Here is a 20,592-nt window from a genome sequence, read left to right as displayed (position 1 = left end):
TGGCTGAAAATACTTCTCATGCACTGATCTTTTTTTGCCTGTATATTAGGTCTGTGTACCACATTCATTCTGTTCAGGTTCTGAGCATTGAACCTGGGTCCTCTGGAACAGTAGCCTGTGTGTGTATTCTTAACTGATGAGCTATTCCTCCAGCCCCACTGGAAATATTTTTAAATGTGTCTTCATTTTATAAGAATCTGAACACCACATAAACACACACACACACACACACACACACACACACATGCACATGACACAAATATACACATATACTTGTGCACATGCACATACATGCACATGGGCAAGTACACATACACACACATGTACAGGTATGTACATTAAAAACACCCAGTTAGTCAGCTCCTGGTTTTGTAACCATCAGAACAGACTTCACCTAATTCTTCTTTTTTTTTTGTATTTCGAGACAGGATTTCTCTGTGTAGTCCTGGCTGTCCTGGAACTCACTCCGTAGCCCTGGCTGACCTCGAACTCAGAAATCCACCTGCCTCTGCCTCTACCTCCCAAGTGCTGAGATTAAAGGCGTGTGCCACCACTGACTGGCCTAAGTCTTTCTAAAATGAGAAGGTGAAAAGCAATGTTGGATCACCACTTAGGCGGAATAGCAAAACCCGGACCAGTAGAGGGCAGCACACGACTACACATTTCTGCCAGCATGTCCAGGTAGATGTTGCTCCTAATGGCTTCTTTCTGTCTCTGCAGCCAAAACCCCAGTGCAGATGAAGTCTTGTCCTGGTCTCAGAATTTTGACAAGATGATGAAGACTCCTGCAGGAAGAAACCTTTTCCGGGAGTTCCTCCGAACGGAATACAGCGAAGAGAACCTACTCTTCTGGCTAGCCTGTGAAGACTTAAAGAAAGAACAGAACAAAAAGGCTGTTGAAGAAAAGGCCAGGATGATATACGAGGATTACATTTCTATACTGTCGCCAAAAGAGGTAAGAAGCCGGAGGGCGCGTCCCTTCAGAGTCCCCCAGCCATGTTAAAGGCCAGGTCTCCTCACTGTGCTTTGGTCTTTTATCTCTGGCTAAATGGTATGTGACAGGTACTTCTTCTCCATGACTAATTCCCTGCAGAAGTAAGTAAATTACTATGTTTTAAAGTGGGCGATGCTTTTCAAAACAAGATGCACAGGCCATGTGCCTGAGAGTCACCTGGATGAGTCATTTGTCTAAAAAAAGCAAATCTTTGAAGCCTACCCAGGAATTCTTTGTTTCTTTTCCGTGTGTGTGTGTGTGTGTGTGTGTGTGTGTGTGTGTGTGTGTGTGAACAAATGCCTATTGGTGCATGTGCATTCAGAATCATGCTTAATTCCCCTTCCACCTTGTTCATGGAGGCAGGGTCCTGCAATCAAACCTAGAGTTCCCCAGCCTGCTTGCTCTGAGGATTTTCTGTTTTATTTATTTATTTATTTATTATTATTATTATCATTATCATTATTATTTAATCCTTTTTTACAGTCCAGTCTTCAGTCCCTTCCTGGTCTGCCCCCTGAATGATCTCTATCCCATACCTCTTCCTCCCTCCCCCTCCCCCCCATGTCCAAGAGGATGTCGCCAGCCCCCCACCCCACCCTACCAGACCTCCTCACACCCTGGGGCCTCAATTCTCTGGAGGGTCAGGTGCATCCTCTCTCACTGAGGCCAGACTAGGCAGTCCTCGGCTGTGTATGTGTCGGGGCCTTTGACAGCTGGTGCCTGGTTGGTGGCTCAGTGTCTGAGAGATCTCAGGGATCCAGGTCAGTTGAGGCTTCTGGTCTTCCCATGAGGTCACCCTCCACCTCAGCTTCTTCCAGCTTTTTCTCAATTCAACCACAGGGGTCCCTGGCTTCCATCCATTGGTTGGGTGCTAGTATCTGTATCTGACTCTTTCAGCTGGTTGTTGGGCCTCTCAGAGGACAGCCATGCTAGGCTCCTGTCTGCAAGCATACCACAGCATCAATAACAGTATTGGGCCCCGGGACCTCCCACTGAGCTGGATCCCAATTTGGACCAGTCACTGGACCTCCTTTCTCTCATTCTCTTCTCCATTTTTTTGTCCCTGCAGTTCCTTCAGCCAGGAACAATTCTGGGTCAGAGATTTTGATTGTGGGATGGCAATCCTATCCTCCATTTGATGTCCTGTCCCTTTGACTGGAGGTACACTCTACAAGTTCCCCCTTCCCACTGTAGAGCACTTCATCCAAGGTCCCTCCCTTTGAGTCCTGAGAGTCTCTCACCTCTAGGTATATTCTAGAGCATCCCCCCACTTCCTACCTCGCTAGTTTGTCTGTTTCGTTTCTTTCTGCTGGCCCTTGGAGCTTTAGTCCTACCCCCCACCCCCATACTTGATCATATTTCCTCCTTCCCTTCCCTGTCCCCTCTCCCACCCAGGTCCCGCTCTCCCTCCCTCTGTGCCCCCCCCCCCAATGGCTTTCTTCTCCCTTTCTTTCGATCTATCAGTTTCTGAGACTGGAATCCAAACTCTAGTCTTCAGGCTTGCAAGGCAAATCGCTTTAACGGCTAAGCTTCCCCCACACTGCATCCCCACCAAGCGCTGCTTAATCTGGACCTTTGGAAACTGAGCCCAGGATTCTGTGCTTTTATCTATCCGTTAGCTCAAATGCTCATTTGAAAACACTTCTCTGGGTAGCAAAAAAAAACAAACAAAAGAAACAAACAAAAAAATAAAACCCTCTGGTATCCGTGTTGCCTCTTAGGCTGAAATTTTTTTCTTCCCCCAATATTGAAAGTCTCCCTTCCTACCTTTCTTTACCGCTAACTCTTGGATAGAGATGGACAATAGAAATTATCTTAATTCCCGTACACTTTCTAAGATGTGCTAGCCTGTTTTCCTTGTTATCCATAGGAACTTCTAGCAATCATATTAAATCTGCAAACGTCAATCTGCTCTTGAGAAACATTCCCATCAAGGGGTTAGAATAATGTGTTAGCCCAGTCCCCCGGATCCTGGGTATCAGACTTCACGTGTGCTTACCAATCCCCAGAAACACGGTGGCTTTACGAAGGCTGCCCCTTCTCCTCACTGCCCTGTCTTGCCCTTTCTGTCTGTGATGCTCACCTACACGTTTTACCGTCTGGACCTGGTATTTTCTCCTCCCAGTGTTTAGCCTCTTGAGCATTACCTGGCCGACAGTCCCCTAGAACAGGACTGTGGCCATCAGTGCTTTGACAAGCTCTCCTCCATGGGATGCCACCCCCTCTACCCACGCTTCTTCTTCTTCAAGACATGTAAAATGGTGATTCTTTCCCACTCCCTAAATTGTAATTGTGACCAATGGCCTCACTTCTAATGAATCCCTCTTAAATCACTTCCATTTTTGTATTGAAATGCTACCAGTATTCCAGAAGCTCCCAGCAGCATTTTCTCTGCTAACTGATAAAACTTCTGTCCAAGTTGTTTTTCTGTTGCTGTCTATAAAACACTGAGCAAAAGCCACCAGTTAAAGGAAAGGGTAAATATTTCATTTCCCAAAAGACCAATGAAAAGACATTATTGTTGCAGGGTACCGAATGTTGGACTGTCTTGTGTTTACCTTAGTAGTTTGTTAGTGTTAATTTAAATATATATATATATATATATATATATATATATATATATATATATATATATATATACCTGAAAAATTACCTGAAAAACTAACCCACAGCAACCGGTAGATTTGATTTCACTATGCCTCTAGGAAGAAACTAAACCTCTCTTGGCCACGAATCCTAAGTTTCTTTCTCCACAGAAACAAAAAGTTCCCTCAAGTGTAAAAGCAAGAGAACTGTAGCAAAACTATGGAGGTATGTTGTTTGGCAGGATGTCACTTGACAGTGACATTTCAGAATAAGATGAATCAGTTGAAACTAGGATTAAAGGCATGTGCCACCACAGCCCAGTTGTACCCTATTTTTAATAGGATTACCTGACTCTCTGGAGACTAACTTCTTGAGTTCTTTGTATATATTAGATATTAGCCCTCTATGAGATGTAGGATTGGTAAAGATCTTTTCCAAATCTGTAGGTTGTTGTTTTGTGCTATTGACAGAGTCTGCCTTACAGATCTTTGCAATTTTATGAGATTCCATTTGTCTATAGTTCATCTTAGAGCCTGAGCCATTGATGTTCTGCTCAGAAAATTTTCCCCATGTGCTGATGTGTTTGAAGCTCTTTCCCATTTTCTTTTCTATTAGATTCAGTGTATCTAGTTTTATGTAGAGGTCCTTGATCCACTTGTACTTGAGTGTTGTACAAGGAGATAAGAATGGATCAATTTGCATTCTTCTACATGCCAACCACCACTTGAGCAAGCATCATTGAATATGCTATCTTTTTTCCACTGAATGATTTTGGCTTCTTTGTCAAATGTCAGGTGACCATGGGTGTGCGAGTTTAATTCTGGGTCTTCTATTCTATCCCATTGATCTACATGTCTATCTCTGTACCAATACCATACCGTTTTTTATCACTATTGCTCTGTAGTACAGCTTGAGGTCAGGGAAAGTCATTCCCCCAGAAGTTCTCTTATTGTTGAGAAGAGTTTTTGTTATCCTGGGTTTTTTGTTATTCCAGACAAATTTGAGAGTTGCTCTTTCTATCTCTATGAAGAATTGAGTTGGAATTTTGATGGGTAGATGGTAGGTTGCTTTTGGTAAGGTGGCCATTTTTACCATGTTAATCCTGCCAATCCATGAACATGGGAGATCTTTCTATCATCTGAGGTCTTCTTCCATTTCTTTCTTTAGAGACTTTAAGTTCTTGTCATACAGTTCTTGCACTTGCTTGGTTAGAGTCACACCAAGATATTTTATATTATTTGTTACTATAGTGAAGGTTATCATTTCCTTAGTTTCTTCTCAGCCCATTTATCCTTTGAGTAGAGGAAGGCTACTGATTTGAGTTAATTTTATCTGTGGCCACTTTGCTGAAGTTGTTTATTAGCTGGAGGAGTTATCTGGTGGAGTTTTGGGGGCCACTTAAGTATACTGTCATATCATCTGCAAATAGTGATGTCTTTATTTCTTCCTTTCCAATTTGTATCCTCCTCTTATTGTCTAATTGCTCTAGCTAGAACTTCCGTGTACTATATTGTATAGATAGGGAGAGAATGGGCAGCCTTGTCTAGTCCCTGATTTTAGTTGTATCGCTTCAAATTTCTTGCCATTTAGTTTGACGTTGGTTTGCTGTATATTGGTTTTATTATGTTTTGGTATAGGCCTTGAATTCCTGATCTTTATTTCTTTTTTTTTTAAGATTTATTTATTTTATGTATATGAGTACACCATTGCTCTCTTCAGACACACCAGAAGAGGGCATCAGATCCTTCTTACATATAGTTGTAAATCACCATGTGGTTGCTAGGAATTAAACTCAGGACTTTCTGGAAGAACAGTCGGTGCTCTTAACCACTGAGCCATCTCTCCAGTCCCAAATTCCTGATCTTTCAACTTTTAAGATGAACAAGTGTTATATTTTGTCAAACGCTTTTTCAGCGTCTAATGAGATGATCATGTGGTTTTCTTCTTTGAGTTTTCTTATGTAGTAGATTATGTTGATGGATTTCACTCTGTTGAACCATCGCTGCACCACTGAGATGAAGCCTACTTGATCATGGTGAATGATTGTTTTGAAGTGTTCTTGGATTCAGTTGGCAAGAATTTTATTGAGGGCTGGTGAGNTGGCTCAGTGGGTAAGAGCACCCGACTGCTCTTCCGAAGGTCCGGAGTTCAAATCCCAGCAACCACATGGTGGCTCATAACCATCCCTAACAAGATTTAATGCCCTCTTCTGGAGTGTCTGAAGACAGCTACAATGTACTTACATATAATAAATAAATAAATCTTTAAAAAAAAAAAAGAATTTTATTGAGTATTTTTGCATTAATATTCATAAGGGAAATTGGTCTAAAGTTCTCTTTCTTTGTTGAGTCTTTCTGTGGTTTAGGTATCAACATAACTGTGGCTTCATAGAACCAATTAGGTAGTGTTCTTTCTCTTTCTATTTTGTCTATTGTGTCTATGTTTTCTATGATATCTTCCACACCTGAGATTCTCTCTTCTATCTCTTGTATTGTGTGTGATGAAGCTTGCATTTATGACTCCTGATCTCTTTCCTAGGTTTTCTATCCCCAGCGTTGTCTCCCTTTGTGATTTCTTTATTGTTTCTATTTCCATTTTTAGATCCTGGATGGTTTTGTTCAATTCCTTCACCTGTTTGGTTGTGTTTTCCTATATTTATTTAAGGGATTTATATGTTTCCTCTTTAATGGTTTCTACATATTTACCTATGTTCTCCTGTATTTCTTTAAGGAAGTTATGTCCGTCCTAAAAGTCCTCTATAATCATCATGAGATGTGATTTTAGATCAGAATCCTGCTTTTCATGTGTGTTAGGGAATTCAGAGCTTGTTGTGATGGAAGAACTGAGTTCTGATGATGTCAAGTAGCATTGGTTTCTGTTGCTTATGTTCTTATGCTTGCTTCTCCCCATCTGGTTATCTCTGGTATTAGCTGAACTTGCTATCTCTGACTAGAGCTTGTCCCTCTTGTGAACCTGTGAGCCTGGGTGTGTCAACAGTCCTGGGGGGATCATGCTTTCTCTGGGTGGGATTAGGGTGCTGAGGGTTGTAACACTGGGTTAGTTCCTGAGCAGAGAAGGATACTGGAATGATGGTGTCCCCAGCTGCACTGTGGCTTCTTTGTCCACTGGGCCCCAGGCGGGTCCCACTCGGGACAGGTATTAGAGCAGTAGTAGTGGTCTCACCTCTTAGCTTAGGTGTGTCAGCACTCCTGGGGGACAAGCTTTCTCTTGGTGGGATTGGAGTGCAGAGGGTTGTAGAACGGGGTCCGCTCCTGGGTGCAGATGGAAACCAGAAGCCAAAACATCTTTTTAAAAAGAGAATTTCCAACAAAGAAGACTATGTAGTTCAATTAAAAGAAGGAAAAGGTTTCTTAGCTTAAGTTGGTTGGGTCATACTGAGGAAATTAATTGCTGACCTTCATTTCTGGACAAATCTAGCCCTTCCTACCGTGTGGTTGCTGGGAATTGAACTCAGGACATCTGGAAGAGCAGTCAGTGCTCTTAACCACTGAGCCATCTCTCCAGCCCCTGATTCTTCTCTGGCACTCTATAACATGTTGAGAAAATCAACACAAAGGAGCCAAGATATCTGTGAACCAAATTTCTAGTTTCTTTCTTTTTCTTTTTCTCCCCATTATTTAATTCAGCATTAGAAGAGGGAGGGGAAATCAGTAAGCATTATTTAGCCTTTGGAAGGACCATCTCCAGTGTTGTGGGTGTGAGTGTTGTGAGTGTGAGATTGAACCTATGAAATCTCTCTGAGATGTCATGATTACTTAACCAATGTCTTTTATTTGAAAAACACCACGTGGACATATCTGCTTGCATTCCTTTTAGGTCAGCCTGGATTCTCGAGTTAGAGAGGTGATCAACAGGAATCTGCTGGACCCCAGCCCACATATGTACGAAGATGCCCAGCTTCAGATCTACACCCTAATGCACAGAGATTCTTTCCCAAGATTCTTGAACTCGCAGATCTATAAAGCTTTTGTGGAAAGTACCGGCAGCTGTACTTCTGAATCCTAATTTTCATTTGACAGGCCAAAAAAAAAAAAAAAAAAATCATTTCAGAGGGCTGGGATGGGAAATAAAAGTAATTAAATAACATCAGAAATTTAATTCCTGAAAAACTACAGGTTGGCTGCTGGGGAAAGACAATGAGGAAGGTCTCTTGCCTCCATTTTTATCAAGGTTATCCATGATTCTGTTTGGGGCAACAAAAAAAAAAAAAAAAAACAGCCTATAGGAGACAATGAATTGCCAAATTACATTTGTTTGATTCAACACTTGCTCTACTTGCAAGAAAATTGTGTTCCTAGTCCTCTGAATAATCCCCTAGTGCATCTCTAGAGGCCGCATGTGCAAAGTACAACTGCTTCGTCTGCCCTTTACTTGTGCTATTAAATCAGTAGCATACCTTGTATCTGTATTTAAGGACTTTTGTGCAATATGGTCTCTTAGAAACAATTGCCAACAAATTGGCTGTGGTTTGCATTTTTTTTAAAGCATAATCCGATACACACCAAGGCTATTTTAAACATGTAACAGTGATATTTAACCATGCTACAGACTGTGTTTAGTATACGGACTCTGAAGCCAATTTTTCTGTACATGTTAAAAAAAAAAAAAAAGTAGCTGTTGAAGGATCTTGCTGTGTGAGCCCTCTGGTTGTTCACTGCCCAAATTCTGGCATTTTTGTTACAGAAGAGTTTGCAATATTAGAAAGAAAGAAAGAAAGAAAGAAAAAGAAAGAAAGAAAGAAAGAAAGAAAGAAAGAAAGAAAGAAAGAAAGAAAGAAAGAAAGGAAGAAAGAAAGGAAGGAAGGAAAAAGAGAGAAAAGAAAAGAAAGAAGGAAAAAAGAGAAAGAAAGAAAGAAAGAAAGAAAGAAAGAAAGGAAGAAAGAAAGGAAGGAAGGAAAAAGAGAGAAAAGAAAAGAAAGAAGGAAAAAAGAGAAAGAAAGAAAGAGAAAACAAAACTAATTTACTAATAAAATAAAATAAAAAAACTAATAAGAAAAATTTTTAAAAGCACAAAACAATCTGCAGATATCCTGTCTCATTGAAAATTCCAAGAGTGATACTGTTTTTAGGTCTGAAAGAAGAAAAGATTCTATGTATATATCAAATGTCCAGTACTATAACTGAGTTATTAAAGAATGGTTCCTCGGTTCTAAACGAGTTATGCAAACCTATGAATGTCAGCAGGTAAACAATAAAAAGCTCGATAATTCAGTTTGGGAATACAAAGGGAAAGACATAGTAAAGGAATGCCTACATGTAGCACTGTAAAAAAACCATCTTGAGGAACCGCATCTGGCATGTGGCGTGCTCACCTTGAACGTATAATCCAGTGAAAAGCTTAAGTTTTTCCTAAGCAACATTTTACAAAGGATTATAAAGAAGAAAACCTTCAATGTCAGACCTTAACTGTTTTCACGTCGTCTCTCAAGAAAGACTTATTTTAACATTGTTAAAAACAAACTCTTAACCCTTGTCCATAATTAAAAGGCAGGACAGTGCTCAAACCTTCTAGCTGCCAATATTATTTTTTATAACTACATTAACTCTTTACATGAAATACTCCCCGGACCACGACATGTCTTTCTGACCTTCAGAACAGTATCGTCTTGTGCACAAAACCAAAATTACAACCAATATCATATTTATATTAAGGTCTTACCTTTCAATATCAAAGTCCCCTGGAGCCTATTTTTTTAATCTCAAACTCAATGAGTATATGTTGAGTAACCTTTAAAAATGAAAGATTTAAAAAGATTTATATCCACTGAGAATACAGGCCTTATATTAAGGATGATATTAAAATTATAGGTTTTATTTGTCATTTTTAACTACCTCTCATTTTTTTAATTTATTAAACATATTTTTTTAAAGCACAAGTTTGGAGTTTTCTTTTTAACTTTATGTTACTTGAAAGGTTGGCATCATGTTTCTTTTTCCATAAATTTAAAACATTTCAAGAATTGTTTTTTAAGTGAATATGATTTTCTAATTTATATAGAATTCAGGAGCTATGATTCAAAGGGCTATTACATATTCCCTATGCAAATATTTTAACTGTTGCAGTGTTTGACAAAATGGGATTTTAAAAAAAAAACAATTTGCAGAGTGGAAAAACAAAACGTTGTGTTTACACTGGCGCCGCTGACTATCCTACCACGCTCAGCACTTTTAAATACGTTATTTATGAAACTGTAGTTTAAATGCAAGATATTTATAATATTCATCTTTTAACAAATGCCTGTGGATTTTTTTTTCCTGAAAGTGTTAGTGTGTTTAAGATACGCTTTGCTCATGTCACCTAGATATTTACTATTTGAATAGTTTTGGTAATCTGTTGAGAAAAAAGATAGTTATGAAGATGTTTACAAAAAAAAAATCCTATTTTTTTCCTAAACAGTCGAGAAAACGTAAAAGCATCATCACTTCCATTGTGAAGTCCCACCCACCGCTCTGAGTGATTTGATTCTTTCCTTGATTAGTGTTTATTATGCTAATATGATGTATACACCTATATAGTATACCATCATCCTCGTTTCTGTGTTCGGGGCACAATGAATTGGTGCACATGACCAGGAGAAATGTAATATGCTACCACACCCTGCATGCATGATTGTGTTCGATGTAGACTTCATTATATTCCAGTTACGTGGATGCTAGTGACGTACCGTCACAGGTGATCTTTACAATATGCTCTGGACTACTGGGCGAGCTGTCTGCTTGACAATGCATTTAATATTTTACCAAATGTAAGAGGTGAGGGCCTGTAGAGAGTCCTCATCTCTAACCTAGGCATTGGCAGTGTTTGATTTCAAAGTTGCTGTGTCTTTTGAGCCTGTGTACGAAGTCTCTCTGAGGAGGTTCTAACGCCGATTTGCACAGTCCCTGTCATGAGCCATTGCTGTGTGAACAGTTCTATGCTAAATTCATATTTCAGGGGGGGATGGCTTCTTATTTCACTTGAGAATGTTTCAAGTTTTGAAGAGTGTGTCTGTGGACTTGTGACTATGCCAGTCTTTAAAATATGGTGTGGTTTCTTCTGTTTAAGTCACAGAGCTATAATAAACAAACAAAAGCCCTCAACTGGTGTCTGCCACCCTTTAAAGAGCACAACACTTGCCATAGTCAAGTGTGATTTCATTTCTAGTGGGTGAATCGCTCCCTGGGGAGACCTTAGCACTTTAAATGAAGCACCTTACATTTACGATGGCCAAGATAACTTTGCATATTGTCAGAATCTGCTAATGCACACATAAGAGGATAATGTACTTTCTATAGTACCTGTCTATATGCATATCTATTGTGGAAAGAAAAGGAGATTGTGTAGGTGATGCATACAGCGGTAACTCAAAGACAGATGTCTTCTTCATAGGTGGATCTTACACACAGACATGCTAGTGCTGGAGGGGGGAACTCTTCTCTTTCTGGCTTATTATGACGTCATCCAAAGTTAGCACCGATGCTCTGACGGCATGACAAGGGCATATGAATGTAAGCAAAACAGGATTTTGATACTGAAGTTATAAATGTAAAAGTCAAAATTAGAATTATGGCCTTTAAAACAGTCTTACAATATTTATATATGACCAGTTCTAACAGTGTGTCACTGTGCCTAGAACATTTATTACTGTCCTTCAATGTCTCCTAGTATACAGAATGTGCCATATTTACTTGATAGTTAAGTGTCAAAGGAGTGTAGAAATAGATAAAGGCTTATCTGTTGAAAACAAATATACACCGGGCGTGGTGGCGCACGCCTTTAATCCCAGCACTTGAGAGGCAGAGACAGGCGAATTTCTTGAGTTCGAGGCCAGCCTGGTCTACAGAGTGAGTTCCAGGAAAGCCAGGGCTACACAGAGAAACCCTGTCTTGAAAAAACAAAAAAAAAAAAAAAAAAAAAAAAAAAGAAAGAAAGAAAGAAAGAAAACAAATATACTTCCCTTCCCATTGTGCTAATTTAAAATACTTGAATCTTAATTTAAGTTCATTCTTCTAGAATTTTTTTAATAGTCTCAGAAAAAAGTCACGTTGTAATTATGGAAACTACACTTGCAACAAATAAACTTCAGGTGCTTTGGTGAAGGTTTTTAAGTGGAAGGAATGAAAATAAAGCATAGATAGATGAACTTTTTGAAGAACCATCAATTTGTTTTTAAAAAGGTAGAAGATACATCTAGAACCCGACATAACATGAATTTTTGAATACTTTCAGCTTTTATATATTGACATATTATTTTGAAATAGGAAATACGGTCAAAAGACTGGGTTACCTATCTATTTAGATAGGCAGTTAATGACCAATCTCCAAAGTATCTAGTCTTAAGTCTTTTGAGTACTCTTCTGTTCTTAAATTTCTGATGAACATAAAGTGCTGTCCCTAGAAAGGAGCATACCATGTGTAATAATCTTAGTAATTCTCCACTTGCCACAATTGCAAATATTTACCACTAAAACCTATCAAACCTTCTTTCAGAACATGTCTGCAAGATTATAATATCGTTATAATATCTTTGTAACACACACAGTGCATGGAGGAGCACTGGCTGTGATTTCTGTGGATGTTAAAAAGTATTACTCTTACAGATAAAAGTCCTAAGCAGCCATAAGGGACGGTTTTCTTTCCCACTGGTTGAAGAGACTATACCAGACCATCATTCTGTAGAACACAGGGAGATGGGGTGTTGCCTTCATTGGGCAAAAGGGTTGTGGACTCTGATTCTCATGACATAAAACTCCAAGTTTAGAAAACGCCGTGATCTAAAGTACTCGTGCTGACAAACACATGAACTATTTTAATGTCATGCATGCAATCTGAAACTCAGTCCCCTCCTCATGACTTATATCAAGTGTCTTCTGTTGTGAAGTTTTCCATTGATTCGTGCCTTTATCACAGCATTTCAGCTTTTTAAACAGTTAGAAATATGTGGGCTTTAAACCGATGATTAAACAAACTGTCTAAGATTTGGGCACATTTCATTTTGAAATGACAGCTGATTTCAAGTTGTATTTATATCATATAACCTTTCTGAATCTGTTTCTTCATCTGAAAATGAAGAATATGGGGTGTCCATGGGAACAGTAATGTTGCATATAATAATTGATCGGAGTTCTTCAGCCTAGTAATATCACATTTTTTGGAAGGTCTGTAGTTGGTGTCATTCCACTGTTCTCTCTCCTCATGTTTCCTTGGAAAGTTTAGGTTAGCACACAAAGAGGGTTTCGCCATGACATTTCCGTTCCAGTGTCTCGTTACATCTTTTTCTCGTTTGTTCCTCACTGCCTTTCCCTGGGTCTTCTATTTTCTTTGCTTACTTTTTAAAAACATACTTGAAACTTTGAAATATGCACAGGTATGCACAAACACCACAAACACCACACACACACACACACACACACACACACACAAATGCACACACACGCACACAGAGACACATATACACACAGACACACAGACATAACCCCCAGAGACACATGCACAAGCACACAGACACACAGACACATCCACACACACCACACACAGATACACACACGCAAAGATGGAGACATAGGAAATAAAATGACCATCCCTGTGGATGGGAATTCTATAGAATCAAGTTAGTTACCAGTATGCCAAGTATGCCAGTGGGTGACAGAGCTAAAAGCAATTTCATAAAGCATGATTGAAAAAAAAAATCCCTTCAATATTAATGTGACTTTGTCGATTCTGTCATGAAACTATGAATAGAAAGATGAATACAAGTGGCTAAGTGTTCATTAACAATTTCACCAAACTTTTGAATATTTTCAGCTTTATGGAAAATGATAAAGTCAGTACAGAATGCCCTCATGTGTTCTACATGTCTGGGAAGCAATTTTCCCAATTAATAACTAAAATTGACCCATCAAGTCTGTGCTCCACTCCATTATCATCCTGACACTTCGCCTCTTCTCTTTGCCCTCCCCATCCTGTAACCACATGACCCCCCATTATTTCCTCTCTTTGTGTTCCTTTCAGCTGTGACTCTCTCTAAATATTCTTGTTTTTTCAAAACCTTGAGAGTTGTGAGTGGAAATGATGTCTATTGTGCAGAGCATCCCTCTGCAGGGTGGGATTTGTCAAGACTTCTCCTGTTTAGATGAGTGGGGTTTTTTTTTTTTTGTTTTTGTTTTTGTTTGTTTGTTTTTAGTTTCTGGAAGGAATAATGTTATTCTGTTCTTTCTATCATACATATTTGTTTTTATTTTATGTGATTGAGTGCTTTGTCTGCATGTGACCATATGTGTGCAGCACTTGAGGCCTAAAGAGTCCTCTGGAACTGGAGCAACAGATGGTGTTGAGCCTCCACATGGATTCTGGGGACTGAATCAGGGTCTTCAGTGCTCTTAACTGTTGAGCCACCTGTCCAGCCCCGAATAGCCAACCTTGTTACATGGTATCTAAAAGGGACATGCCACTAGGGTAAGTACTCTTGCTTTGGGCTCCTCTTTGCTATTGCTGTTGCTGTTCACCCTGTCACCTGATTCAAGCATTGCCTGTTGGGTATGGCCTCTCTGCTGCCAAGTGATCCACATGCAAAGAAGGTGTCTCAGAGGGAACTAGGTCCTGGATTTACACTGAGCAAGAAAAACAACCACCCCCACTCCCACACCCCCCCCCAAAAAAAAACAAAAAACAAACAAAAAACCCAACTCTGGCCGACTTCTTAGCGTGAATACTAGGCTCCATTAAAGGACGACGAATAAATACTATAAAGAAAATGCAATGGATTAGGAAGTGGAATAAGTCCAAGGCAGTGGTAGCTTGGATAATCTACCTAATAAAAGCGCAACTGTTCTCTCTTCCCTGAAACAACCTGCCTGCTTATCTAGATCCTGCACACATGTGGAGTTGAAGATTTTAGCAAGAGGTTATTTATTACTCGTGTTTAATGCCTTCCTATGTACCATCCACTGAGCAATGTACACAATGCTGAAATGTAGAAGACTTGATGTTGTTCCCCAAGCTTTAACCTGTTTGTCATAGTGTTTCTTGTGTGTGATTTTAAAAGAGTTTGCAAAATACTAAAAATAAAAAGTATTTTAATGAATTCAATTCTGTGAAATACATCATTTTGAACATGTACAATTTCTTACTTCCATGCTCATCCTACTTAGTGATCTATTTCCATATTTTGTATTCTACCAATATATTTATTAGTGGACCACAAAGAGGTTCTGAGTACATGAATACAAGAGTAGCCCTTCTTGGCTATTTTATAATACCAAAATACCTGTGGGTACTCATAGTTGAATAGATACGCCAGACTCTTTTTCTTGCAGCTCAAGTTTGTCTGGGTTTTTCTTCCATTGAACCGATTTCATCATTTCCCTATGTACAATAATAGACTTCCTGAGAGTGCTACAGTTCTTACCATGTAATAGATTTGAGCATGACAATACTGTAAGAAAACTCAGAAGTCTCTAAATATGTCTGAGCTTTCAAAGGAAATCAAATAATAGGTGTTTTCATTTAACTATATTGTGGCAATTTATGGGTATTATTGTAAAATGCATATGCATTACACTGATTTTCTTAACATGTTTTGAACTAATAAAGAATTCTCCCATGTATCCTTAGACAAGTTATTGTTTGCTTATTGGTGTAATGCTTATCTGAGTATAACAACTTCTTAGTGGAGTCTTCACTTTGTTATGTAACAGAGTACCTTTTTATAAGAAATAAAATATGTTCTTGAAATTGCTGGTGTCTTAAAAGTGCAGTGGAGGGATTTCTCAAACTAAAATCATAGTACCTCACCATTTCTTTCTTTCTTTCTTTCTTTCTTTTGGGGGGTGGGGGGTTTCGAGACAGGGTTTCTCTGTATAGCNCTGGCTGTCCTGGAACTCACTTTGTAGACCAGGCTGGCCTCNAACTCAGAAATCCACCTGCCTCTGCCTCCTGAGTGCTGGGATTAAAGGCGTGCGCCACCACACCCAGCTCTCACCATTTATTTCTATGGCAAAAAAATAACTTCAAAATGAGTTTAGGGTTAGAAATAACTTTTTTTCCTGGTAGAGATAGAAAACACAGGACAATTCTTTTCTATACTCGGTCAGAAAACAAAACGGGTCTCAACCTCTATCTTTTGTTTGTTTGTTTGTTTGTTTTTCGAGACAGGGTTTCTCTGTATAGCTCTGGCTGTCCTGGAACTCACTCTGTAGACCAGCTCAACCTCTATCTTACAGCTGAACATTTACATACAGTGTCACCTGGGTGCAAACCGGGAAGGGACATTTGGGGTGCTGGGACTGCTTGCTATTACTTGAAGAGCTGCTTCATTTCTTCATGCCAGTGCCCTTGTATGTGATGCTAAGGATTGATTAGACAGGATGCAAAATTCATTTTATATAATCTTGAAATCAATCGTTTTGATTAGTGTTCACCGTAAGAGTACCCATTTGGTTCTAAAAAAGAGAACAGTTTGATCAGCAGTGAACCACCATGGTTCAAAAAAACAACTAGTAATCCAGTAGAGTTCGCACGTAGACTAAGCTTCACGTTCTGCATCCTCGGGAGTGGCTTGTCTGTATTTATTCACATCCGATTACCCACTTCTCTGGTAGGCAGTGGTTAAGTCTTTTGGATTGCAAATGCATCAGTTAGTAGTCAGGAGGGTGGGTGTCCGCTAGAGGGAGGCTTTTGATTTTTCTTTCCTTTTTTTAATTGCAGGGCTGCAGACTGAGCCTTGAGCAAGCTAAGGCGAGTACTCCCCGTTGAGTTACAACTTCAGAGCAGAATGAGGACAGTTTTTAAATGCTTCACTGTGTTGTCGTTTGTCAGTTTTAACTTGGATTTGGAGGAGGAGGGAGCAAGAGCAAGAAAGCGAGAGCGCAATGGAGAGTCGGATTGAGTGGATCAGAATGTGAGGCAGGAAACGGAGAAAGCTAGTTCTTGGTGTGGTGGGTGACGATAGGGAAACATAGACTCTGTAGCGTCACTGGGAGGTTTAGTAGGCTATGCCTGCCCTTGAAAGGAACCTATGTCAGATGACCACCCATTAAGACTGGAGATAGATGACTTCTGTGGCTGTGGACGCTGTGCCTGCTGGTCGCTTGACTATCCTTAAGTCTCTTCAAGTCCTCACAGCCTTGAGAAGCAAACCTTCACCTTCAGACTGCAGACATCTGCCGTTCACTTCCAGCCTGGCTCGCTGGCGAACCGGTCTTGGGGAGCAGCCAAGCTCGGCCTGAGGGCGGAGTCCAGGCTTCGGGGTCGGTCTGGAGGCGGGGCTGAGGCTTCTGAGTGCAGCCTGTAGGCGGAGCTAGGAGGTGGAGCTTCACTCTTAGAGACGAGGCGGTGGAAGCGCTTCCTCTAGGAGCAAGGCCGAGGAGGCGGGACTGAGGCGTTAAAGCTCCTCCCCTAGAGACGGAGTTGAGGAGGTGGAGCCGCGCTTTTGGAGTTTCCTTGGGGGGGGGCGGGGCCGAGGAGGCGGAGCTGAGGCATTGGAGCGCTTCCCTAGAGGCCGGCCTGAGGAGGTGGAGTTCTGTCTGAAGGCGGGGCTGAGGCATCGGAGGTACTCGCCATCTCAAGGTCACGCCTAGGCAGCGGAGCTCGCCCACTTGAAGTGGGACTCAGGCGTGGGTGGCTTCCACCCTCGGTGGAGGTGGGGCTTAGGTGGTGGAGCTCCGCCCTGAGGAGGCGGGGCTGAGGTCCCAGACCTCTCCCACTTGGAGGAGGAGCTGAGAATGCGGAGCCCCTCCTCTAAGGTAGGGCGGAGAATTCGGTTCTCGCCCTCCAGACTTCACGGCCCGCTTACCTTTTGACTTTTGGGGACCTCCCGGCTTTCCCACGCTTTGCCGGAAGTCCTCGCAACATTTCCGGCAGGGCATTTCTGGATCGGAGTCCTTCGTAGATTGTCGTCTGGATATTTTCAGCTAAGTGGGCGGCCCAGCCAGGATGCGGAGCGGGTTTCTGAGCGGTGCCCGGCGCCTGTGGGCCCGCCGCGCCTTCAGCCGCACGCCGCCGCCTTCCGAGGAGCTTCTCGCCCGCGGCGGGCCCCTGCGGGCCTTCCTGGAGCGCCGAGTGAGCTCGGAGGCCGGAGGTCTGGACGCTGGGAACCCCCAGCTGGCCGCGGCCGCCCGACTGCTGAGCGAGAAGGAGCGGGAGCTGCGGGACACGGAGTCATTGCTGCACGGTAAGCCACCCGCTCTAGTGGGTTCGGAAGCCATCTGCGTTCCGGAGCTTGTCACTAGGGTTCTGATAGTCCTCCCTTGGGCTCTCTAGAGCAGTCCCTGGACAGGGTGCTCTGCCAGTTTGTCCTCAGAAGTTACTAAGGTTCTGGGTTGCCACAGGAAAGACTCACAAGTCCCAGCAGAGGAACTGAAGCCGCAGGTGAGTGTATGGCATTGACCCGCTGCGGTGCGAGAGGAGCGTAGCACTGTATGGTTAGAACTCAAGACCTGGGAATTCAAGTTCTCGGCGCGTTTTCCTCGAGATTCCAAAGTGACTGCGTTCCTGAAGCCTCCAGAGACGTAGAGTAGAACACACTTGAAACTCAAGGCTTGATTCAGAGACCCTGTCTCGATGAAGTGGGAAGAGGGATTGAGGTTGGTTACTGAGATCAACCTCTGGGCTCGACGTTCACGGGTGCTCACACACCCGCAAGCTTGAGTACTCTCATATGCACGAAAATGGGAACTGATAAAGAGTAAGGACTTTTAATTTCAATATAAAAAGCAGTGCTGAAAAGCAGAAAGTAGCATTACAATGGATCGCTAAAGTCAAGAGGTGGTGTATTTGTTAGGGTTTTGCTGCTGTGAACAGACACCAAGACCAAGGCAAGTCTTATAAAAAAACATTTAATTTGGGGGCTGGCTTACAGATTCAGAGGTTCAGTCCATTATCTTCAAGGTGGGAGCATGGCAGCATCCAGGCAGGCATGGCACAGGAGGAGCTGAGAGTTCTATGTCTTCATCCAAAGGCTGCTAGTGGAAGACTGACTTCCAGGCAACTAAGGGTGAGGATTTTATGCCCACACCCACAGTGACACACCTACTCCAACCAGGTCACACCTATTCCAACAAGGCCACACCTCCAAATGGTGCCACTCCCAGGTCCAAGAATATACAAACCATCACAGGTGGTTAGGTGGGATTGGAGACAGGGCTAGGAGGCAGAAGTGACCAACATGGATAAAGGTACAGCTTGAGAAGTACTGTATGGTAGAAGTGCAGAATAGGTACGGGAGATGGTGACAGGAGAGAGACTTTGTTTTAGCTTGGGTTTCTATTGGGCAACTCCTAGAAAGGAAAACATTCAGAGGTTTAGTCCATTATCCACAAGGGGAGAAGCATGGCAGCATGCATCAGACTTAGTGCTGGAGAAGGAACTGGGTTCTACATCTTGATTCGCAGGCAGCAGAAGGAGACTGGGTGTCACCCTGGGCATAGCATATGAGACCTCAAAGCTCACCACCTCCACCACGACCTATTTCTTCCAAGGTCACACCTCCCAAAAGTGCCACTCCCTATGGGCCAAGCACACGCGCGCGCACACACACACACACACACACACACAGGCACACACACACACGCGCGCGCACACACACACTGGGGTCACACACACACATACACACACACACACTGGGGTCATACACACACACACACACACACTGGGGTCACACACACAGGCACACACACACACAGGCACACACACACAGGCACACACACACACACTGGGGTCACACACACACACACACACTGGGGTCACACACACATGCACACACACACACACACACTGGGGTCACACACACACACACACACACACACACACACACACACACACACACACACAGGCATTCCTATTCAAACCACAGCGACCTGAAAGACAAAGGATTAGCATTGTTTCTGTAGACTGAGGGCAGCGCCTCACAGTTTAGGCAAAGAAGTGGCATTGTTTAGGGAAAGCTCACTGTTGACATAGAAGACAGCTCTTGTGCCCGCATGATCAGAGCGGTCAGGGTAGGTACTAACAGATGGAAGTATGTAGAAGCAGTAACAAGGCAGGAGTGCATAGTGCAGTACATCTGGCAGAAGGGGAGAAGAAAACCATGAGTTCCAGAAAGAACTGACAGACCCGTGGGACACTGGGGCTGAATTACCTAAATGAACCTGTATAAACCAGTTGCAAGAAACAGGAGCGTGCCAATACTTAGAAAGGCTAAGCTCACTCTTTTCAGCTTATACTGGAAAACATCTTTAAATCTGGCAATTTTACCAATGAGAATTTTAACTAGAAGTCTGATTATTGTAATCTGGAAATCTAAACATAAATTCTAGTTATCAGGTTAGTGTTTTATTTGGGGTGGAGAATTGATAGCAACAGCCATTACCTAAAGAATCAGAGGGAACAGAACCCTCTGGAGAGGTGCAGCCATTGAACCTAGAGCTGTAAAATGTTGCTCAAAGAGAGGTCCTGTGTGTGCACTGTCCCACCTCCCACTGATGTAAGGTTTTAATAGATAAGCACACACATTTTTTATTTTATTTTATTTATTTATTATATGTAAGTACACTGTAGCTGTCTTCAGACACTCCAGAAGAGGGCGTCAGATCTTGTTACGGATTGTTGTGAGCCACCATGTGGTTGCTGGGATTTGAACTCCGGACCTTTGGAAGAACAGTCGGGTGCTCTTACCCACTGAGCCATCTCACCAGCCCAAGCACACACATTTAAGCTCTGTATACATTGATGTTTCAGAGCAAAACCAGCATATAATCCCCTTCTTCCTAGGCTGCAAATGTCCATAGAGAAAAAATGAGAAAGGGAAAACTCAAAGATAAAATAATCATAAAACCAGAGATGGCACTCAGTCGTTAAGAGCACTGACTGTTCTTCCAGAAGTCCTGAGTTCAATTCCTAGCAAACACATGGTGGCTCACAACCATCTGTAATGGGGTCAGATGCCCTCTTCTGGTGTGTCTGATGTCAGCTACAGTGTACTCATATAAAAATAAACCTTTAAAGAGAGAGAGAGA

The 20,592-nt window shown here is 42.0% G+C and overlaps 2 protein-coding genes across 5 annotated transcripts in view; both read left to right on the top strand.

The window, feature by feature from the left end:
* The window catches only part of Rgs17 (regulator of G protein signaling 17), an 87,013-nt gene extending 78,666 nt beyond the window's left edge, over window positions 1–8,347 (top strand). For 2 of the 3 annotated variants that reach the window (XM_021221406.2, XM_029533023.1), the window contains 2 exons: window positions 721–955; window positions 7,418–8,347. In XM_021221406.2, the coding sequence (XP_021077065.1) occupies window positions 721–955; window positions 7,418–7,606 (424 nt within the window). In that variant the 3' untranslated portion in view covers window positions 7,607–8,347. The remainder of the gene's footprint in view (window positions 1–720; window positions 956–7,417) is intronic. The other variant, XM_021221407.1, reaches the window with a different exon arrangement.
* Window positions 8,348–17,357: 9,010 nt separating this feature from the next.
* Mtrf1l (mitochondrial translational release factor 1 like) overlaps window positions 17,358–20,592 on the top strand; it is a 12,175-nt gene continuing 8,940 nt past the window's right edge. Inside the window, exon 1 of one of the 2 annotated variants that reach the window (XM_021221664.2) lies at window positions 17,358–17,750. In XM_021221664.2, the coding sequence (XP_021077323.1) occupies window positions 17,513–17,750 (238 nt within the window). In that variant the 5' untranslated portion in view covers window positions 17,358–17,512. The remainder of the gene's footprint in view (window positions 17,751–20,592) is intronic. The other variant, XM_029533044.1, reaches the window with a different exon arrangement.

Source organism: Mus pahari, chromosome 21 (assembly GCF_900095145.1).
Source record: "Mus pahari chromosome 21, PAHARI_EIJ_v1.1, whole genome shotgun sequence".
In the NCBI taxonomy this organism is placed as follows: domain Eukaryota; kingdom Metazoa; phylum Chordata; class Mammalia; order Rodentia; family Muridae; genus Mus; species Mus pahari.
This window is presented reverse-complemented; position numbering and strand designations above follow the sequence as displayed.